Source organism: Carassius auratus, chromosome 47 (assembly GCF_003368295.1).
Source record: "Carassius auratus strain Wakin chromosome 47, ASM336829v1, whole genome shotgun sequence".
Classification (NCBI taxonomy): Eukaryota; Metazoa; Chordata; class Actinopteri; order Cypriniformes; family Cyprinidae; genus Carassius; species Carassius auratus.
In genome coordinates this window covers 6,641,697-6,664,351 of record NC_039289.1, presented here as the reverse complement: position 1 = coordinate 6,664,351, position 22,655 = coordinate 6,641,697, and the positions used below count along the sequence as shown (strand labels likewise).

Sequence of the window (22,655 nt, the reverse complement as noted above, 5' to 3'; positions counted from 1 at the left end):
TCTTTTTTTTTACTTTTACCAGCTGGATTCAAAAATATTTTGAGTGTATTTATGAAAATAAATAAATAAATAAACACATTTTCTACAGTATGGTTTGAAACCGAAGAAACATATGTCCATAAAATATTTTGTTTAAAATGTGTTTGTGTTTATAGGCCTTTTAGGGTCACTGTATATCAGAAGACTGAGGCTTTTGAAACAATTTGCGTGTTTATTTTCTTCATAAAGTCATGGATAACATATATTTATAAATCTGAACATTTAGACATGAGAAATTAATGAATAACATAAATTCTCATACAACAAAACGGACGGCATCAAAAACCTGCATTTACAATGGAAGGTGCTTGATTGTCATGTTATTGAACAACACTGCTCTGGGTTTGTTCATTTGAGGTTTGAATAGAAATCGAAAGACTTTGTCTGCTTTGCGAAGAATTCCCCAAAGGCTTTGCTTGCTTTTGCTGACCTGTTTCACTGACTCCTTGCTCTGAGCCCGATCTCGATTCCAGTAACGCTGTGGCTTCTAAAAAAATTATTAGCGATTGGAGTATGATGTGGAGGGGTGCTGCTGCCATGTGTCTGGATAAGTGATTTCCTAACAGTGACGCTTCTTTTCATTTCCAGCTGAGGGTGTCTGGATGGGTTTATCTCTTCATCATGACCCTAATGTCTATGACCCTGGAAGAAGAGAGCCTCTTCGGTGGCCATTTGTGGGCTTTTGCTCAAAGTTACGAAGCCGTATGAGGTGGTGACCTTAGGAAGGTGAGGAAAAGAAAGAGCCGCCCCGGCTGGCAGAGTCAGAGCAATGTTCAGCCTCCACCAGAGGACTAGAGAAAGAACAGTCGCTCTGAGTTTGAGGCTGGTTGATGTCCGAGGTGGCTTTTCTTCCAGGTACAGGAGATTTACCGAACCCTGAGGATGATGATGATGATGACATCGATGATGAAAGAGAAAGCCTGCTGATCGGAATCGCTAATGTTGTTAATGCTCCCAGTGGCGCCCCCAGAAAATGTTAACAGAGGTGGCCAAATGAGGCCACATTAAATTTTGGGGTGGCACATTAAAATAAAGAAATAAAATTAAGGGTTTGAAATATAGACAAAAAGTTATATCTCTGTGAGTTCTAGGATTGTATCGATAACGATAATTAGACTATTTTGCTGAGTGTTATTGTCTTATTTTTAATTGTGCTGACACCTGATTTTTTTTTTTTTTACCTTTACACCATTGTTTCTAAAAGTGTGCACCATCTTTTAGGTCAAATACTTGCATTTGGGCTGTTACCAAGCAAATGCAATCAGTATCAACAAAACTGATCTTTGCAATGCAGATAAAACAGAAGCTGCATCTGAAGTGCCATTTAGATGTTTTTACACACTGTTTAATGCAGCTCCGTGGAACATGGAATACTTTAACCTGCAGTTACAAATGAATAAATAATGCTTTGATATTTTAGAGATAAAACATTGAAAACTGATGTTTGAAATTATTTAAAAAATGAAATGGTAGCTAAAATGTGAAATTAAAACCGCCAATAGGTGGCAGCGAGTCACTGTTAATAAGTGAGTCATTGCGATTGAACCGAATCATTTAAACGGTTGATTCATTCAGGAACGAAACACTTTAATGTTGCTCAGAGAAGCAAAACTGTGGGCTGCAGCAGGTACTGCACTTTTTTTTCACTTCTTGAACTATTGTGAATTTACATTCTGCATTTAAATTAATTTACCCACTGCAGATAATCCTAGGGGTGGCCACAGGGGTGGCCAGAGTTTATACAGGGCCACCCCTTGGGGGCGCCCCTGCCTCTATGCTCCCCCAGTCTTCATCTTCTTCACCATGTCGTTCTTCCTCATTCACTCTGGATCTACAGCCATCCTCAAGGGCGAGGTTTGGAATGGTGATGGGATGCTGTCTGGTATCAAGACTATACTGCGTATACTGGCTTTACTCCCGCGGTTTTCTGACCCCAGCGACCTTCCAAAAGAACAACTTCTCGCGGTGGCCCATTTGAGCGCGAGTATTCCCGCGGAACTGTGTCTGCTCGCGAACGGGAATCCCGCGCTTTCTGACTGACGGTGTGCACTAGTCCCCTTGTAGTTTCCAGGACTGATGGTGCGCGTTACCGTCATGTTCATGTGCAGTGCTGCCATGCTGTGCTGTCTTACTATATAAAATATGAACACGTGTTATTTATTACCTGTTTGTGGAAAGTTGTGACTAAAAGAGCAGTCTCAGAGATTTATAGTCTTCCAGGGAGCCGTGAGCGGAAACATGCCTAAATATGGCTCTCTCCCGCCAAAAGGCTTTCCTTGACCGACGTATAAAACTTATAGCAGTACTTTCATTAAAAACATTATAGTAACAAATAATTATTTATGTACGTATTTGTACTCTCTGTAAGATAACTGTATAGTGTGCACAAAATAACGGGATTTAATTTAAATTTAATAGGTATGAATGAATTTTAGGATTTTCTTTTGTTGTTTATTACTTTTTTGATGTCCAATCATATAGGTATTTTATTTAAGTTACAGTTTAATTAATTAATTTAAACGGGGAAATTACCTTATTAAATCATTGTTTAAAATATAGCCTAATTTTTATTTTATATATTGGATTTTTATTATTTAAGTTTTCCTTGTTGTTGTTTTGTTTTTTACCAAGATTTAAACATTAATTTGTAAGTAACAAGTGTTAGTTACTGTTGCTTTGTATATAGTTTATCAAACGCGCACATAAGAGTATTTGTGTATTATCCCCCCATAGTGTATTTTAAAAAGCATGTAGTGTTTAGTATGCAGTACACACGCACGCGGACACGCGCACAAACTGCAGTGGGCTGGAAAAACTCACCTGTTTTAATTAACACATGCATGGCTGCTTGTTAATTGGCAGTGAATCTCGTTTCCGCAGTCGGTGGATTAGTTCAGATAGCATCGAGATGACTAGCCAGTGCAGCTATCCTGTCGAGTCAGAGGAATTTGAGGGCCAAGAGGCAAGTTTACTTGATTAAATTTATCACACCGAGACAAATTGTTTATTTATTTGTGTTCATACGAGACGTTCATACGTACAAAAATATCGTTTGTTCAGACAAAACTTTTGTTCTCGACAGAAGAAAGCTGTGGCGAAGAGAGGTGGAGTTGTTTCAGCCATCTTCTGTCGGATTTCACAGTTTTGGCCAGTCAGATTTACTGTGAGTAATTCTCTAGTGAACTAGAAAAGTGATTACAAACCGCACCCTGGCTCGGAGTACAACCGTGTGGCATTATCTTTTAAATATTCAAGCCATTTATGTTACTCTTATTAAACTGTAAATAAAACTAGCTTAAAGTGGTCTGCTGGTCTCAATGGATACATTTCATTGTTGCATACTGGGAAACCAGATAAACCATTAAGCACCAGACTGGAGAGAGCGGGTGTTCTGTAGATGTAGCATACTAAAATTAAACCGCTAGTTCAACCAATTTATAATTTATTCACTTTTGTGAAAAAGCTGCATTCTGGTACAGGTTTGTTAGTAGTCTCTTCTCATGTAAAATATATATAGCGAAAGTGTTTTGAGGTTGTTTAATAATCTTAATATTAATGGTATCTTTTCCCTTTCAGTTTAATTTAAATAGTCTGCCTTATTTTGCCACACAGAAGAAACCCAGTGTCGCAAACCAGTGTTAAAAAATTTACAATTATATTGTAACGCATACCAGTTTGTAATCAGTGTTATTTTAGTATCACCGAGATCCTATTAAAGTTTCTAATTAACATTTTTAAATGGGTTTTAATTTGTCTATTTTCTGTTTTCATTTTAATTTGTTCACTTTTTATTTGGTCAAGGTAAACCAAATTAAAGTGAGATGTTGAGTCCTATTTTCCCAGTTAACATTTACTTGACATAACTTAATTTAACCCTATGTAAATTTCCTTGTTTGCAATATCAAGCAGCATAAGGGACTATTTATTTGTTCTGTTTTTTTTATTTTTTTAAGGTGGATACTGTAACTTGAATAGACATTTTCTGAATCTAGTATGCCTTCTCTTCAGATGCGAGCTTTCCGTGGCTTGTGGTGGCTGTTTGGGTTCTCCACCCCGGTGAAGTCCGTCTCTCCCGCTCGGGAGGAAACAAGTGGTTCCCCAAAAGAAAGGCAGTGCAGAACAGTCCGGAAGCGTCTTCACAGGGTCACGCGGCTGTTGTTGGCCGTCCTGCCCCGGCGCATCCAGAGCGCTCTGGGTTATCCAGTCTGCACCAGCATTGGCTGTTCGGTGTCCCCTGGTATGCTCGTCCCTTTACTTCAGATAAAATATCTTTTCAGATATGGAAAGAAGCAGCCAGGTGTGGTTTTATTTCTGCTTTAGAGGTGCGTTGTTCCCCTACAAAGCCTTGTGGCAAAGGCAGCAAGAGAAAACAGGATGACCTGGATGAGGAAGAGGAGGTAGAGCAGCACTCCTGGGTGGAGGCGCTCAATCAGGAGCTGGCCGAGGAAGACCACGCAGCTGATCCGGACTATGAGGTTTGCATTACCTTCTGAAGTCCTGTTGGTATGCGTCACTTGTTTGTGCCGAATGTCGGGATGCTCCTTTTCTCCTGCAGCCCAGCGCGGTTGAGTCGGACAGCGAGGAATACCGGTCACACAATAACACTGAGAGTGACTTGGAAATAGAGAAAGGTGTCGTGGTGATCAAAGATTTGGAGATGGTACGGTTCTCCTCACTTGCTCAACACCTATTTGCTGTTTTTCATTCATCTGAGCTCTATATTCCAAGTCCTGTTTCTTTTTTTCAGGTAGTTCCTCCTGAGAACTAAAGATGGCAGTGTGTACCAATGCTAGTATGCAAATCAAGAATATTGCGACAGTTGTAGAATGTTTGTTTGTTTTTGGGCTTTTTTTTTTCTCTGGCAGGCTCAGTTGATGGCTTCCCAAATTGCTGCTTGCCTTCATTTAATTTTGTATCTGTTGTGTGTGTGTTTTCAGTGTTAAACTGCCAAATAAAAGGATTTGTAGTACATCTAGTTAGTGACCTCTACATAGTGTCCTATGCAGTTTGGCCAATAGGTGGCAGGTGCTCACTTAGGTTTTGTTTGGATTGTTTTGATGCATCAAATATTATGAGAATTTTTAAATGGGTAAGTGAATATTGAATTCTTATAAAGTTATGCTTTTGTGCTCTTTAATGTTTGTATACATACACATGCAAAACATATAAAATGTCTACTTAATTAGTGAAATGTATGCACTTATAAATGCTATGTATATGTAGATATTTGAATATTTTCCGTACAAAAAATACGATGAAAATGAACATTATTTTGCACCCATACATTTGCACCGTAAGTATCTTTTTTTTTTTTTTCTTTTTTTTTTTTTTTTGCATTTTATTCCATACAATACTTTTCATTATATTAAACATTTACATGCAATGTGTGCATAAATTTTAAGCAGTTTTTTTTATATTTATAGTTTATAATGCAAAAAACTGTTCCATGCAAAAACTTAAAATATTAACATGTAAATGCATGCTTAACGTCTACATATATAAATATTATACATCCGTTTTTTCATATTTGTAATTCATATAATGCAAAATGTTTATAATCCATGCATAGAATTCAAATGTTTGTGCACAGATTATTTCACACGAAAATAAAAATATTAACAATTTTCAAATATTTCAAATATTAACAATTATATGTGCACACAAATGCATGTATATCTTTTTATAATCCATTAATTTCATTATGTACACACGTAATTACAGAATGTATATTTAAGTGTAACTTTTTTCAATTACATGCATATTGCAGCAATATGGGCTGTCTGGAAAAAAAAAATTAACTACTCATTTTTTTCTCTTTTACATTTAATTGGGTTTAAAAGGTACACTTGTATTAAATGCAGAGTATCTATTTTGCAGTGTTGAAAATGTCCTGTCTTTCAAATATAAATTGAAACTCTAGCTGTTACATGTAGTCTTGAGAGGTTTTTAATATATTTTAAACTTATTTGTTTACTCCAATTATTAACCTACCACTTATGAACATTTCGTCACTGGTGAGGTAGAAACAACTTGTAAACACTTGATTGTGATGAGTATGTGAGCACTCGCTCCTCAAGGCACTAACTACCACCTACACTGGCTCCGGCTTGAGCTGAAGGTGAATGTCGTTCATGCTCCTGATGAGAAGAAGAGGAGGTGGATTGTTGCCAAGGACTCTCGTAACGGCTGCTTGCGCCACAAGAAATAATTTTCCGGTTGCGTGTATGAGAGAAAAAAAATGCCTTAAAGAACAGTCTCAAGTTCGCAAATGAAACAAGCAGATTAAATTCAGTTGTGAGGCGTTGTGGAAGAGTGTATGTATGTGTGAAGGAACGGCGCGAATCAGGCCAACCATCAAAACGGTTCTTGCTAGCTGACCTAACGTTAGCTGGGCTGACCCCACAGCCAGAAACACGCGGTGAGGGAAAATCCTAGTGAAATGTAAGGCTTTGAGAGAAGAATAGAGATTCTGAGGGGGGTAAGAACGGGGAAAAAAAGCCTTCAAAGTAAATATCAGATCTACGGCCTGCTGGGGTTTCTTAGCTATCGGGCGTTTTTTGAAGAGAGGACGGTTGAGGCTTGGGAGAGCCGTGTTTTTAGTGTGCCTGAAATAGCGCTTATGCACTAGGAGCTCCTTATCCCCTATCAGCTATCACTCGATTTTTCCTTTAATGTATTGCTTTGAAAGGTCGGCTGTGTGTGTATTCGGAGCCGATACAATATGTTGTTTTTTGTTTTGTTTTTTCATGCGTTATTGTAGGTTCACAAGCTCTACTTCTTGAAGCTATGCTTAGATTAATGTAAGATCGTAACATCGAGGTCCGTAGATGTCCTGCTGTGTTTTGGCACACCAAACCCCTTCCCTCAGCACAATCTGACACCGGCTCATTGTCACCTTCTTTGAATGACACGGGTGTTAGCAAGAAGAGCACATTGTCTGACCTGAATGCTATTAAATAGATAATCTCCTACTCCCTGACTGTGCTTGTAATATGATTCCATTTGTTTTTAACGTAGGGCTGTCAGTGCGTTTTTAATTGGATTAATCACACGGTATGCTGTTTAATTAGAGCAGTTAATGGCATATTGTAGAATTTGTTGAGAAAAGCCCCAAAATGAAGACATGGAAACATTGAATAGACATTACAAAAACAGCATTAGGAGTCAATATGTTAATCTTATTTTCATATGGTTCCAGAGAAATTACCAGAATAATCAATTTTGCATTTGTTTGTTAGTATGTCTGGCAGGTTAAGAGAATGTTCTTACAGGAGCCACGCGTTCATTCATTCGTTCACAGCATATCTTGTTTTTTATATAAATGTTGAATATTTCATATGAAAGTTATGATTATGTATAAATACATTATACATTTTATACATATATTTTAACCCTCCCTCCTCAAGCATTATAGCTGTTCACATCCAGTCAAGGCTTTCTCCAGCTAAACTTGACACATTCACAACAGGCTTCTAAACTGCTGCACTGTTTAATGTATAGCCGCAGAAAGATTTTGCTTCAGACCACACAGCTGTCACATCCCTCTTCTTTAATCTACTCAGCGACATCTATCCCCTGCTGTCTGACGATACCGTGATGCTTCGCTTTTCCAGCGTCGCCCTCAGCAGCCGTTTTTCCCTTTGTATCCCAGAGGTAATTATCTTATATGAGCACCACAGAGAGTACTCTGCAATTCTACTGCAAACTGTTCAATCGATAGGTTTGAGCTCAGGGAGAGTATTCAGTATTCAGACTGAAGCATTAATTAAAGGGCCTCTCACTGCGACCACACTACATGAAAGGATCTTGCTGTTGAACAAAGATGCTACAACACAAAGATATTTAGTGATGGACTAAATAGCTGCTTTGTGAGTTTTTGGCCTACGTTTTGTGACTACACAGTTGAACACATTTGAATCTGCTGCTTATGTGTTTCTTGTCAACATCCTATAGTTAGGCGAATGCGCTATATTACTTAGTGAAAGAATTGTTTACTTCAGTAATTGATGTGTTTAATTGAGCATCTGTGTCTTTCAGTTGTTGTTGTTTAAATGTAAGCCTCTCACAACAGTTCACTGAGAAATGAAAATTGGCTGAACATTTGCTCACCCTCAGGCCATCCAAGAGGTAGATGAGTTTGTTTCTTCACTGGAGCAGATCTGGAGAAATTTAGCATTGCATCATTTGCTCACCAATGGATCCTCTGCATTGAATGGGTGCCGTCAGAATAAGAGTCCAAACAGCTGATAAAAACATCAGAATAATCCACACATATCCAGTCCATTAATTAATGTCTTAGAGAAGCGAAAAGTTGCATGCTTATAAGAAACAAATCCATCATTAAAGTGTTTTAAAGATCAGTCTTTTATCCATAATATATTGATTTCTGCATCTGAATTAGCATAGAAATATGCACAGATCAAGCATAAGTTAAAACAGTATATTATGCTCCATACTCTATATTAGGATATACTTCAGCTTGTGAAAAATCTACTTGATGTTTAGTTTGATTCTTTAAGTTTCTCTTTTACCTTCTGCATTATCATGGTTGTCAGTATATGCTACAAAACAGATTTTAGTAGCAGTGTAGGTTGTTGAATTTACTGGTTTATCTTCAAATTTTCTTGTTAGTAAATTACATTAGGTTTATACTATAGAATTTACCATTTGTTCTGTGAATGTGTTTACAGTTGTATTTGTCTTTGTAACCACTGCAGCCAAAACTATTTTGTAAAAACTACAGATTTTTTTTTTCTTTTACAGTGTGGATTTGGTTTCACGTCATTAGACATTATGACCTGGAGTTGTGTGGATTACTTGTGAATTATTGTGATGTTTTTATCAGCTGTTTGGACTCTCATTCTGACGGCACCCATTCACTGCAGATGATCCTTTGGTGAGCAAGAGATGTTAGGCTAAATTTCTCCAAATCTTTTTTTGATGGAAAAACTACATCTTGTATGACCTAAGGGTGAGTACATTTTCAGCAAATTATATTCCTTAACAAACATGTTAAAGGACGTTTTTATTTTTATTTTTTTGCCTTAGAATGTTTTAAAATCACTGTTTTGAATTCTCTGTCATGTTTTTTAAACTGTATTATATTAGATGATATACCATGCCTACACTCAAAAATGTTTACTTTTTTTGGCATTTATTTTTGTCCAAGAGCATTTTTTGTGCTTTTTCCCCATTTCGATTCTTCATAGTAATCAATAATTAATTTCTGTCTTGTCCCTTGCTGCGTGTGCTTGTCATAATCAGACCTGTCAATCTTCCAGATTTATTGATCAAAACAGCACAAATCTGTCACTTCAGATCAGTGTCCATTCACCACAAGTCATTTCTAATGAAATAAAACTCTTTAATAACTCTTTGATCACAAAACCTTTCTCTTCTAAAAGCATCCAAGACCCTTCATTTGTCTCGAAGATTTGTCAAGGAAAGATTCTGAACCATTTATCTGTTGGATTTAATTTTATTGTGAAATATTTGCATAATAATATATCTCTGTAGTGCATTTTCTTGGTAAGCATTTAGATTGTAGGCAAAGAATTATAAACTTTGGTTAAATACTAACTTAAGTTAACCATGCTTTTATATCTCAAAATACTTTAAAATATAGTAAATGTACTGTAGTTTTATGTCAGATTGGTTCATTTTAGGCCACATTTTCTGGTTTCTCAAGCCGTGCAGCAGTCTAACAGACTATATTATTTATCTCGCTTTATTAGATCATAACATTGCTTAAAATGCAGTGTTAGCTTCATAACCAAGTTGAAGAGTTCAAGTTGAAGTAATAATTCGGCTCGGTCATGATGCACTTGTCAAAGAAAAATTACAATCAACCATTTCAATGTGGAGTAGCACTTCTCAAATAAGCCCTATTTTTGTTTTACTACTCAAACCTATCAAGGGACCATAGCCTTCTCTACCCAATTCCTTTCATGCTGACAGTGTTTTGACAAATTAATAAAGGCACCGTTGGCTCCCTAAGTGACTTGCAGGAGGGCAACATTTTTTGACAGAATTATTGTGAGTTTTTGTGCACTTCTTAATTTGGAGTGTCTCTATCCCTTGTGGATGCAAAGTTGAAATTAGTTTTAAAGGCTAATTACAGTTATATCTGAAACCACTCTGGACTCTTAACCCACGGGTACACACATATAACAGGGTGAAAGTTTTTAACAAGACTGAAACAATCTGATTAGCATTCAGATGAGGAATTCTAGCTTTTTTGTTTAAATAAAAACCTAATTTACATGTAATGCTTTGTAGCCTTAATTAGCATGAAACCCTTTGACTTACGCTGAATGGACAAAAACATAAATACCCCTTTGCAAGAAAGTCATAGAATGTGGAAACGTCCTTTTTTGAAGCTTAAAAGTCTGGATAAGAGCAGCCTGGACATTTTGTTACCATGTTCTTTGTACATTTGACTGGATACAAGGAAGCCACTGAGATTTGGAGCAACATGAGGGTGAGTAAATAACACAATTTTCATTTTTGAATGAACTTAACAAAAATAACCCATTGTGTCTGCAGTGGGTTCATAGTTCATCCAGTCACATGAATCATGCCGTGTCCAGACTCCAGCGACTGCCTTATGTAAGTGCCGTGGGCTGGACCCTCCCAGCAGGACGGCGGGAGAAGTACATGAGCCTGAGGTAATAGAATAAAATAAAACCAATTGCGTAGGCTGGAGGCTTCATGAAATAGCTTATTTTTGTAACCTTTTATTCTTTTATATAGTGTGTTTATAAAAAAGAGGGAGATGTTGTCAGTCTGAACAATATTGGTTGGGAAAACTTGTTGTAGTATGAAACCTAAACATGCATTTCAATCGTTCTGAACATGCGCGTGCCATTATCCACCCACGACAGGCTCTTCACTGTCTGAATCTGCATACGGCGTAGGAGGCTATTGTGTGGCCTCTGTTCAGTCCATGTAAATAGCCATATAAGTCTCACTGCTGCCCCTTCCATCTACATAAATACACACATTTGTCTTGTTTATATTAATGAAATCAGGACAGCATGACACGAACTCAAAGATGCGAGTTTTAGAAGCTTTTATATAGCCCTTTTTGGACAATGGGCAAGACTAAATCTCCAGTGTGTAACTTAAATATTGGAAGCATCATCACATAAACATATATGCAAAGAATATACACATGCAAATGAGGATTTAAATGGATTTGTTTTCCAATATTTATTTTATTGAACATTTTTTTTTGTTTCTGAGTGCTCAGGATGCTAGAGCCCAAAACCTGTATAAGGAGAACAATAAATCCATGCTATTCTTGGACAGGCTGTGGCGTGTCATTCTTTATAAACTGATATTACACTCCTCCGCGGCAGTTTTTCCCTCTGATTGCTTTCAGCGCTCTCTGCAATTGTGTATCATCATATCATTCTGTAAGTAAACATTGGGAGATGGCCTGGCGATGTTGCTGTATCATGAGGGACGGAGGTGAAGGAAATTGCCTAGGCCCTTTTTCAAAAACCTCCCATCTCATTATGTTCCTGCTGGGCTCCAACAGCCAAATAAATGTGTTGCTTATTGACTCTAGAATGGTAAATTTCTCACTGCCATATTTTTATGGATTTGTTTGTAAGATCCAATAACTTTCTGAGCTATAGCCTTAAAATTTTTATACATGGACTTTCATAGTCCTTTTATAGCATTTGCTGAATTTGGTAAGTATACAGGTGTGGAGAATGCATCATTAGCTCTGCTAGCTAGCTAGCCATAATAGTTTTTTTGCAGCATTCTTGGACACACTACATCCATCATATTGACATTGTTTTTAATCATTGCACCGTGAAAAACAACCCAGAGCCTCAAACTTCAAATAATGGTAACATTTTGTAGTGCCATATTGACTAATTTAATCTATGCTAGCTAGTCCTGCTAGCAAACAATGGCGATGGACAATGTTTTTGCAGCAAACTTACAAAAACGCTCTATTCAGTCTCCCTTGTTTAACTTTAAGTTGACAGTTTACTTGTTTGTTGCTGTGGAAGAAATTTCTTGGTAGCTTTAATATTTACACCTGTAAGAAAAATGTTTAAAGCTGCTTAATCATGAAAGTGTTTGTCTTCTACTTAACATATTACTGAAGCTAAAATGGTCAAGCTACAGATTTCCTAGTCTTTGCTTTTAGTTACCCTTCAGTTTAATCCGCCTTCTAACTGATTCCATTTTGCTTGTTTCTGAACAACTCTACTCTGTTTTGTAGTGTGTTCATACTGAAAAACGTAGCAAGGTGTAGCGTACTAAGTAGCCAGAAGGGAGAAATGTGCTCAAGCTAACAACAACACAGTAACATTTTAAGTTAACATTAAAGTGTTTCAATGCTCAGGCTCTTTACATTGAGATGCATTCTGATTGGCTGTCAATTTTTTTTATTTTTCATCAGTTGGAAAATGAAAGTGAAAGATTCTGAAATGGAAGACTCCAATAATATGCAAAGAAACTCTTTTGATGAACTATAACAAGATATCACAATAATGCACTGTGTGTTTGATCTTGCATTGGGGATGGGGGATGAGATCTCACCCAATAGCGATTTTGTTATCTCCTTAGATTCACAACAGAATCTGTCACCTCCTGAGGCATTATGGGATTGCGAGTTGTCTGCTGGTTGGGCACTTGAGACTCTCAACAGATGCAGTAGCTCATCTGTATATTGTTTGCTTAGCAGCTTTTCCATATAATGTGTAGCAGTTTATTAGGTGGCCGGGATGGTCCCCTTGATAGAAGTTTCTAAAGTCTTCTTTCATGCCACTGGTTTTCTTCTTGTTTCCCAGTTTTCCTGTTCAGGACTTACACCACATCTACCTAATCTGCTTTTTACCAGAGGGGCATTTATTTATTTGTGACAGCTTGGAAATTGGGGTCCATGACCAGAACCAGTATAGATTTCAGTCTAGCCTGGGCTTTTTCTGTTCACTAAGACTGCGTAATCAAGTTCTGCGTAAATGCAGCGACATAGTTTTGACCTTGTATACAATCCCTAGGCCTCATCAAAGAGTCAAATCAAGTCACTTTTATTTATAAAGCGCTTTTAACAATACAGATTGTTTCAAAGCAGCTTTACAGTATCAAAATAAGAAAATATTGTTTCAATGCAAAAGGATAATATTAAACACTCAATTTTCAGTTAAAGGCAGTTCATCATTGAATTGACTGATGTGATCGTCCAGCTCAATTGAGTTGAAATGGTATCTTTGTGATCAAGTCGATCAATACCGCTGGAAATTATGTGTCCCCAACTAAGCAAACCAGAGTTGACCGTGGCAGGGAACCAAAACTCCATTGGTGACAGAATGGAGAAAGAAAACCTTGAGAGAACCAGCAGGTTGATCCATGCTGCAGCAAAGTTAATTGTGCGGAGGGCTCATCTAGTTCTGTGGGCTTGTCCCGATGACTATCTAGGAGACAAGGTCTTCCCTTGGGATCTGTCTGTGGGGCTCATCCAGATTGCTTTTGCTTGCAGCTCAGATTTTGAAAGGTTCAACAAAACCATTGACTCCAAGCACTGACTCATTCTGTCATCATGGTGAGGGGAAAAAAACTCAGAATGGGGTCTCTTTTATAATGTTTGCTTTTGCCAGGCAATTCCTCCCTGCCCCGATGGTGTTGAGCTCCTGTAAATATTACACGGTGTGTCTTCATTTGAACAATGCACACCACTCACGGTGCCACTGGGAATTTGATTAAGAGATAAGTTTCCTTGTTAGCTGCTCTCTGAAGACAACAGCACAAAAGAAGCACAGTCAATGTACTCGCTGTGCAATTTCCTCACACCTAAAGGATGCTTTTATGAGACAGCTGGATTATATGTGTTGTCACGCTGGACCGAGAGCATCCCGAAAGCTTGATTACAGAATATGAGCCAGTCATAAAGCAGACAGATGGCCCCTTGCGGAAACACATGGTGCTTTTGGCCGATGGCACCCTGTTGCCGTAGCCTGGATTCTGCAATAGTGATGGCTTCATTTTCTCTGGCGACTCTCCCAGCGTTACTCTGGCATGTATCGTGGGACAGAATGCTTGGCTGTGTTATGAAATGCTCATTACATTCCCAGAAGCAAACAGGCCAACCCAAAGATACAAACAAAGACAGACACTGCCGACAGTAGGGGTCCCCCCCCCCCCACACACACACAAACAATGCATGGTGACTGCTCAGATTTCTCTTGCAGCTAGGTTGCAGCTAGTCTTAAGACCCACTTGCTGATGGCAAATCGAGAATATGGATGTGCAGAGCTGCTTATTTTAAAAAATGACTACTTGGTCTTAATGAAGGCTTGTATTATTGCCTGGTCTTGGGTTCATATGGTCCTTGATTGAACATGTTGTTGGGGGTGATTTATTTTACATTCAAAAATAGCTAGACTTAGCAAAGGACATGGCAACATCAGTTAGCAGTTCTAAGCCATTTCTAGTCTATCAAGCCTATCTAGTCTCCTTAGTTTCTGTGGCCTTATGGAGTAGAAAGTTTTGCTAGCCTAATTGTTTAACATAGCAACAGTATTTTAAAGAGATTTGACTCAAAGAGATGATTTCCTATTTACTGTGCTAACGACTAAAGATCAGCATGCTAACTGCTAAAGTGCTAAACACAGTGTTTTTGAGCAGTCAATGAAAAAATAATATTGTACACTGGCTAGCAGTTCTGCACCAACTTTTTTTCCCCTTGACTTTTCCAATCTGTCATCTCCTTAGCTCATGTAGCCTTATGGGATAGCAAAAGTATTGCTCGCCTACTTGTTTAAAATAGCGTCAGGGCTTAAAAGGGAATGACTCATAAACAACTTTCCATAGACGCTTTGTCTGTGCTAAAAGCTAAAGCACAAGATGCTAATTAGTGAACAGCCACTAAAAGTACTAAAGGAAAATGCATATGAAAAATATCTATATATTATAACTTCACTTAGCAATGTGTCACTTATTTGACAACTAGTCCTGGAAGTGCATACTATATATTTAGCTCCTTGTTGAACCAATCTTAGTGCTCATCTCCACAACTTTGTCCAGGTGCACACTTGGTGGATAAATGAAACCTTTTCTGTATGAATAAAATGATGTGTTTGCAGAAAGGCATCAAAGTAAGTCTCCCAATTAACCAGGATTCCTATCTTTGCAGTGTGGCAGCTTTGGTTTTGTTTTGAGCATGAACAAGTCGATGTTAATTCATCTTGACTGCAGAGAGATGGCATGTTGTGTGCTCTAGAACCCCAGGATGTGTAAGCTTTTAATGAAGTGCTTAATGAAGTCCCTGCGTCATGCTGAATGTCAGCCGTGGTTACAAATCAAATCTGGCTATGTGAGCCAGGTTCTTGTAGATTGCCTATTATATAAATGTGCATTTATTTCTGCTTAACTTCTCTGCTGCTAGTGCCACCACATGAAAATAATGATTATTTCTATGCAGGTTTCCTTGAACACTCCCTCAATCTGTAATTGGCTAAATGCACAAATAGTCCAGTCCCTAAACTCACACCATTTGTTGAGCTAATAATGGAGCATCAGGAAGGTCAGTATGTTTCCGTTATTACACTTGTTGAGGTAATTTACAGATGACTAACTTATAGTCATCTCCACATATTAAGCTGGGAAACAAGAAAGTATTTTGAAGTTAAAAATGTATGTTTTACCTTCAAGATTTTCATTCAGCCTTGCTATGCTTCTTAAGTAGCAACCTAGGTTCATTAAAAATATGTGCCTCTAAATAAATTTCTACAACACCATTATTACGTACCTTAATGCACGTTATGTGGCCGTTTCAAAGTGAAATGTCTAATGAGTGGCGCTAAAACACAGGTTCAATATGTGAACCTGGCGAGGTTTTTTTTTTTTTACATTGATATAGGCACATATTGCTGTGTTTTTATTAAGTTGCTTCAGGTACATTTTGCGGCAGTTCAAAATCTAAATATCTGGGGGGGGGGGTCGCTAAAAGTTAATGATCTATCGTGTTGGAAATACCCCCTATACCAAACCCAACTCCAAACCTACCTGATAGTGTTAACAAATGCAAAACTGATATAAAAATGCATTTGTTGATGCAACCGTGCATTTATACCGAAGCTCTTCACCATTTAAGTGCAACTCCATAATGCGTGAGCTACCGAACAAACCTGCTGCACATGAAAACCTGTACATATGAAGCTGGATATGTGACACTAACATTGAAAAGTATCCATTTTTAATCTAATCTGTGGACCTGTAAATTGGATGAAAAGGAATAAATGTTGATGGAGTACATATTTCGAATGAGCCTATGCTGTTAAGTAGATTTTAACAAAATTTTAAAAAGAATGACTACTTCTATACAGATTTCCCCAAATACTCCCTCCATCTGCCACTGGTCTCATCTTACCCTCAAACTGATAGCATTGGTTGAGACAATACAATGGCATCGGGCAAGTCACTATTCCAAAGTTTTTAAACTTTCTGAAAGAACTTGCATACAGATGAATGACCTATAGTTGCCTGCATGTATTAAGCTGAGATACAAAAAACTTAAGCACTTAAGGTTTTCATTTCATTTTCACTGCTATACATCAGAAGGAAGGCAGCTGTAGTTCTAGTTTCGGGTCCAAGACAATGTAGCATTATCAAATTTGTAATTAAGTAGATTTTAATTCAGTAATTCATAATCCCTAGCATGCATTTTTAGCTTATAGCATGCAGTTAGCATTACCAGATACCTAGCTAATGAATATAAATGGCTGTGTTGTCTTAGATTAGTACAGAGGAACAAAAGGTGATGTCATACTTCAGGAGAAGCTGGTTGTCTATTTATATTTTTTAACTCTGCGTGGCTGTAGTGTATGTGCTAGCTGAAAATAGCATTTATTATTTGAAAGTAGCGACTCAAAGCCTGCAGTAACCTATGAGGAAATGTTGGTACACTGCGCTTGATTCATTCTAAGCAGATCATCACATGTTTTGCCACTGTTGCTTTCTGAGAGCTTTCTAGTCTTGTGGTGTTTGGCTACATCAGCAGTATTAGCGCAGGTGTGCATGCCTGTGTCCCCAACACTGCCTTAATCTGCAATGTCAGCTTATTTCCAGATCACAGCATTGGTTTAAAGTGTGTCGGGCTTCTGTATGATGTCTTTCCTCAAATTATCTTAGCACATGAGGACACGCTCTTATGTCAACATACTAGCCCATCTCAACCTTTTCTGTGGTGAAAGTCCAGAATTGCAATGACTTGTAGCTTATGGGATTCTAAAAAAAGCATGACCATGGCTTCATTTTCCCACTCATGAAATCAATGAGCTGAAGTCTCATGGTCCTTGATCTCCATTGGAATGATAAATGGGCATCTATAGTTCCTCCAATCAGAATATCCAAGGGAATATTTAAATATAAATTTGTGTAGTTGCATAACTGGATGGTCCCTAATCCTTTTGCTCTCAGAAGGGAGGTTGGTGTGCTCTTTTTGTTTATGGTTAACTGGAATGCTGAAGCCTTGCATATTGGATTTGAAAGACATTTACACGTGGCTTTATGGACATCATTGACCCTTCCCGCAAGGCTAGGGACCGTCTATCAAGAGCTCTGTGAAAATTAAATTAGGTAAAATGCATGATTTTATTTGATCAGAAGTTCAGTTCGATTGTAGTTTGTAAGAAAACATTGAATTTCTCAGTATGAATGACTGAAACATGAAATACTTTAAGTTTACAAAACCAATTAAAAAATGAATTTATAATTAATTTAATTTGTATGATATTGTGGTTTTATAACTACAAACTAAACTCCTCTATTATTAAAACATAAATTTTGTCCAAATACACAACCATTATAATGTTAAATTCAGAAAATTGTGTGTGTATATATAAACACTCTTCTGAATATAATTCGGGAAATAGCACTGGTAGTTCTCTCTCATTGGGATGCCCTCTGGCTTTCTGTCTTTCATGCTCCTTCTCCTCCTCTTTCACTGCCTCCCAGTAGGCAACCATTTGGACCTGGTGGGACTCCAGCTATGCTCTGCATGACTTCAATCACTACTGCCTCTTTGACATTGGTTTGCTCTGTTTCTGTTTCTCACACGCATACTAAGGGTGTAAAAGAGAAGAACGCTAAAAGAGAAGAACGCCCTAAGTTCAGCATGGTCAACTTGAGGTCAGAGTGACATCAAAAATTTGAGTCACTTCTGCCTTTCTGCCTCATGATGATTGCACAGCAACATGTCACTTTGTATTATTGTGTAATGCATCTCTGCCAAACTATGGCATGTTAAAACTTGAAAAGCTACACGATTTCCCTTGGCAGTACTATGGAACTGGCTAGTTAGCCTCCAACTCCTGGAATCAGGGGTGGGGAATAACTGACTAAACCCTGATAGCACACGTACATCACAAAGATGTCTATTAGCCGTCTGCATTAACATCTGCAAGATGTATTTTTTTTTCTTTGAGCGTTTTCTCCTCTGCAATATGTCTGTAGGACATTTTGCCTTTAAGATGTTTATGATACAATGTATGTACAACTGCTAAGACGTCCATCAGATGTTTGCACACAGCAATTTTTTTCCAGATGCAGCAATCTTTTCTGATGTTTTCCAAACGTATTTGTACAATCTGAGAAAGTAGGCAGTGACCATACCAAATTAACTACATTACAGCTGTTTACAAAACAGTATAGATCATCTTTTAAAAAGCTACTTGTTAGCAAACTAAGCTAAGCTAGCAAGCTGAGTGTGCAACATTTGCTAAATATTTACTAATTGAATTGTAATACTAAATATTAATTATAATTAAGTACATTATTTACTATTTATTCAATGCTGCACAACTCCTGGAGCTAGAAGCAAACAGGCTAGTCAGCCCTACAACCTTACTGGAAGCTACTAACTTTTCAGTGGTGTGACAGTAGCTCACCATATAGCTCCTCCAGTAACAAGTTACCTGCTAACACGTAATTTTTTTACACAGCTCATTGGTCTGAAAAGTGAGGTGTATGCTGATTGGCCAGCTATCCAGTGCATTGTGATTGGCCAAATGCCAATTGTGATGGAGTGTGTGATGGAAATGTTACACCCCTCACTATACTGTGTCCTGGTCAGAACATTGGGGCGAAAAGGCAAAAACAATAAAACCCATTACAAACAAGCCATTTTTTGTATCCATAGACATAATTACTGATTATAATGACTTATACAGATTGGTCTTTTTACAGGTTGCGTTGCATCACGATACGTAAATATAAAACCATGTCTGCATTTGTAATGGGAGAAATGACAAACAACAAGCTCTACTCTACACTGCTCTAAACTCACATTTGAATCTTCAGTGGCAAGTCCTTTAAATATGTAAACGTACTTACTGACTGTGAGTCAGAACAGCCGACATTGTAGTCTAGTCTCCCAGGATCAGGAAACAGTCCTCCATAAAATGCGCCACACACATCTGAATATTTGTGTTGGACTGTTCTGGAACAGTTTTGTAAATACAACTTAACCACTGATTTCTAGTCGTGTCCTCTTTTGGATGGCTAAACAAAGTATTTAAGCTTTCACAAAAAAGCACAGCGTCTTCACAACATGACACTGGCAGCAAAAACACTACAGCAAGAATCAAAGTTACTCCTTTCTTTGCGTGAACATTTTGGTGGTGTTATGCAAATCTTCCTACATCGTGATGTAGACATGTGGGGGGGCGTGTTTAAACCAGATATTTTAGGAGGGCGTAGACAAGTCTTAACTTTAATAATAGAATATCTATTAAGAATATCTCTTTGGGTTTGAGGCTTTAGTCTTTTTGCAATTTTAGGGATCTTATCTATTCACGAAAAGCTTGTAACACTCCGAAGAGAAAGGAAAACTTGAAATCACATCATGACTCTTTAATTAACAAGACAGCCGGTTACATAGCAGTGTAGCTTCCAGTAGCAAGGTTGCTAGCTAGCTAAGCTTGCAGTACTGTGTAGCATATTTAGTCTTTTTTTATATATATAAATATCTAATTGCAGTTCTAAATATTGATTATGAATACTTAAAATATCTATTTTAAGTATAAATACCATTCCTGGTGACATTAGCAAACAGGCTAGTTAGCCCTCCAATCTTAATAAACCAGTGTTGTGTATCTTTTTTGGTGGTGTGACAGTAGCTCAGATAGCTCTTGTAGTAACAAGCTACTTGCTAAAATATTTAATTGTTCTTTAATGCTGCACAACTCCCTGTGTCACTAACAAACTCGCTAGTTAGGCTCCAGCTATAGTGGAACCAGTGTTAGGACGTCACTTACCAAAAGTAGGCAGTGACTTTATCAAACTTCACTACTTACAGTAACAAGCTACATGCTAACAAGCTAACTGCTGTGCAGCATATTACCTTTTTTCCAGAGATAAATGTCTTATTTTAAAAACTGCATTCATTGTAAGTAACTTCTTTTTCTTAGTGACTTGTAGGTAACTTTTTTTTTAACATTTGTTGTTTAACTGCTTTGTTATGATTAGCATGTAGCTTGAAGATCCTTCAGACTAAAACTACAATTATCTCTTTGTAATTAATGTTAATTAACACACAGTGCCCCCTAGTGACTCAGATTACCCAACACAATGTCAGATTGCCATATGCAGCAAGCCATCTAGCACTGAGCATGATATGCTCAAAGATGTTACTCTTCTTGATGCTTCTCAATGTTCTGTGGCCACTTTATCACCTTGAAAGCATTTTAACAGGGTTTAGCACCCTGAGGGAACACACATGCATCAAGGTGACCTCCTCCAAGTGCCATGGGATGACCCTTGTCTTCGCCTCATCGGGTGTTCCTATCATGAGTTTATTTTGCTGCGAGGTGTTCTCATTGTTCTCAGTAATACAGATGGTCTCACCGGACGGAGCTCAAACACGTCCAGGTGCCCTTTTACCGCCCTCCACCAAGGTTTGTTGCTTCAAATAAAGCGTGACGCACTCAGGCACTTTCACTTCTCAGAAAGGTCAGTCAGTCTTTTTTCCCCTCGAAAACGAAGACAAAACATGTTTTTCTTCTGCTGCCCCATAATTCCCTTGTCTCCTCTCTGTTCTCTAACCATTTTTCACAGATGCCACTCAAACCAAGCCATCTTAGAGCTTTTAATGGTGTGCGAGGGTGCTGAAGTGTGTTTCAAAAAACACCCACATCTAAGGCTGGCTGAGGCCATTAGGAGCAAAGACAGCTTTGCAATGTGTGCATTGTTATATGGTTATTTTTAAATAAGGTGCCCATTTCTTTGGACTCAACATTTCAAGGTGTCTCAATGCAGTATTCTGGACGGACACTGATTATGATTTTGTTACATAGTTTCTTTGATAATTTATGTCTAAAAATTTCCATGCTCATACATTTGGCGTACTATATTCAGCATACTATGATTTATGATTCTCGTCTCCAGATGGCCAATGTTGTGCGGCGGCTGGTTATTTTAGGGAGGCAGTTTCCTGCTTCTCCTCTCACTGCTACTATCTGTTTTTCCTCCTGTTGTAATAAATGCTTCTACTGTCACTCCTATATATTTTGAAATAGTGTCTCAGTGTTTTTGTCCATCCAAGAAAAGTTAGTGGGTCTAAATGTTTTTTGGTCACCACAGACTTTCATTGTACAGACAAAAACAGTTCTATAAAAATATCATTAGTAGTACTGATATTAGTAGCTAGCTTTTGTGAAAGCCAGTTTCCACTTCACAAAACATATGCATTGGGAAATCGAAGTTGACGAAATGTCAATTATGAGATGAAAAAGTCAGAACTGACATACTGCAACATAATCATGAGATAAAAACATCTAAATTGACATACTGCCATAATTATGAGAAGTCCAATCTGAGATCCTGCATCATAATCATGAGATTAAAAATTCTAAATTATGACATAGTAGTAATTACGAGGTAAGTCGAAACTGCAATATTAAGTTATAATCCTGCTAAAGTAATAAAACTGACATACTAAGTCATAAGAAAACAAAAAACTGAGATACTGTATCATACTCATGAGATAAAAATAATTAAATGATCACTTACTAAGTCAAAATGACTGAGATTGAGATACTAAGTTATAATTGTGACCATTTTTTTGTTGTTGATGTGGTTATGACTTGGATGATTTCATCTTTTTTCTTTTTTTTCATCAAATTTTTCCTAAATTATAATGTAAAATCTTACTACTTCTGTCTTTTTAATTTACCCAAAGCATATCCCCCACCCTCCCCCTTTTTATGATGCTAAATGGGCCTCCATAAGCTACCCCTCAACACTGATAAAATATTATCTCTCTCTCTTTCAGTCAGCATCCACTAACTTCCTGCTGAGGGATTCTGGAGGAAAACAGTTGGAAAAAACAGGAGAATTGAAAACAGGACAAAACATCAAAGGATTGGGCATTAAGAGGGTCACATGTCTGCTAAAATTATATGATTCCAGCGGCTGGTCTTTGCTTGAGTGTTCAACCCCTCGTGGACATGGAGAGCTTTCAGTAAGGGACTGGATTATAAAGTCAGCGGTAAGTGTGAAAATATTACAAACACAACTAACCGATACATCGAACAGTCAATTCCCATGGAACTTTTTGCAAGAACCACTGAGTCCTTTAGGTATCACTATATGGACAC

The 22,655-nt window shown here is 37.7% G+C and overlaps 1 protein-coding gene across 2 annotated transcripts; it reads left to right on the top strand.

The window, feature by feature from the left end:
• The first annotated feature begins 2,886 nt into the window (after nucleotides 1-2,886).
• Nucleotides 2,887-5,014, top strand: LOC113064609 (uncharacterized). 2 transcript variants are annotated; one of them, XM_026235446.1, is made up of 6 exons: nucleotides 2,887-3,001; nucleotides 3,122-3,202; nucleotides 4,048-4,276; nucleotides 4,360-4,514; nucleotides 4,595-4,699; nucleotides 4,787-5,014. In XM_026235446.1, exons 1-6 carry the CDS (start codon nucleotides 2,948-2,950, stop codon nucleotides 4,805-4,807), a joined length of 645 nt encoding a protein of 214 aa, XP_026091231.1. In that variant the 5' UTR covers nucleotides 2,887-2,947; the 3' UTR covers nucleotides 4,808-5,014. The 2 variants fall into 2 exon arrangements, with proteins under 2 accessions (XP_026091231.1, XP_026091232.1); XM_026235447.1 differs by having other exon boundaries at nucleotides 2,910-3,001; nucleotides 3,125-3,202.
• The last annotated feature ends 17,641 nt before the right edge of the window (nucleotides 5,015-22,655 follow it).

Coding starts and splice junctions, on each gene's coding strand:
- LOC113064609 (XM_026235446.1), top strand. CDS start 2,948: ATGACTAGCCAGTGCAGCTATCCTGTCGAGTCAGAGGAATTTGAGGGC. Junction 4,277..4,359: donor TGGCTGTTCGGTGTCCCCTG/GTATGCTCGTCC, acceptor TTTCTGCTTTAG/AGGTGCGTTGTTCCCCTACA. Junction 4,515..4,594: donor CAGCTGATCCGGACTATGAG/GTTTGCATTACC, acceptor TTTCTCCTGCAG/CCCAGCGCGGTTGAGTCGGA.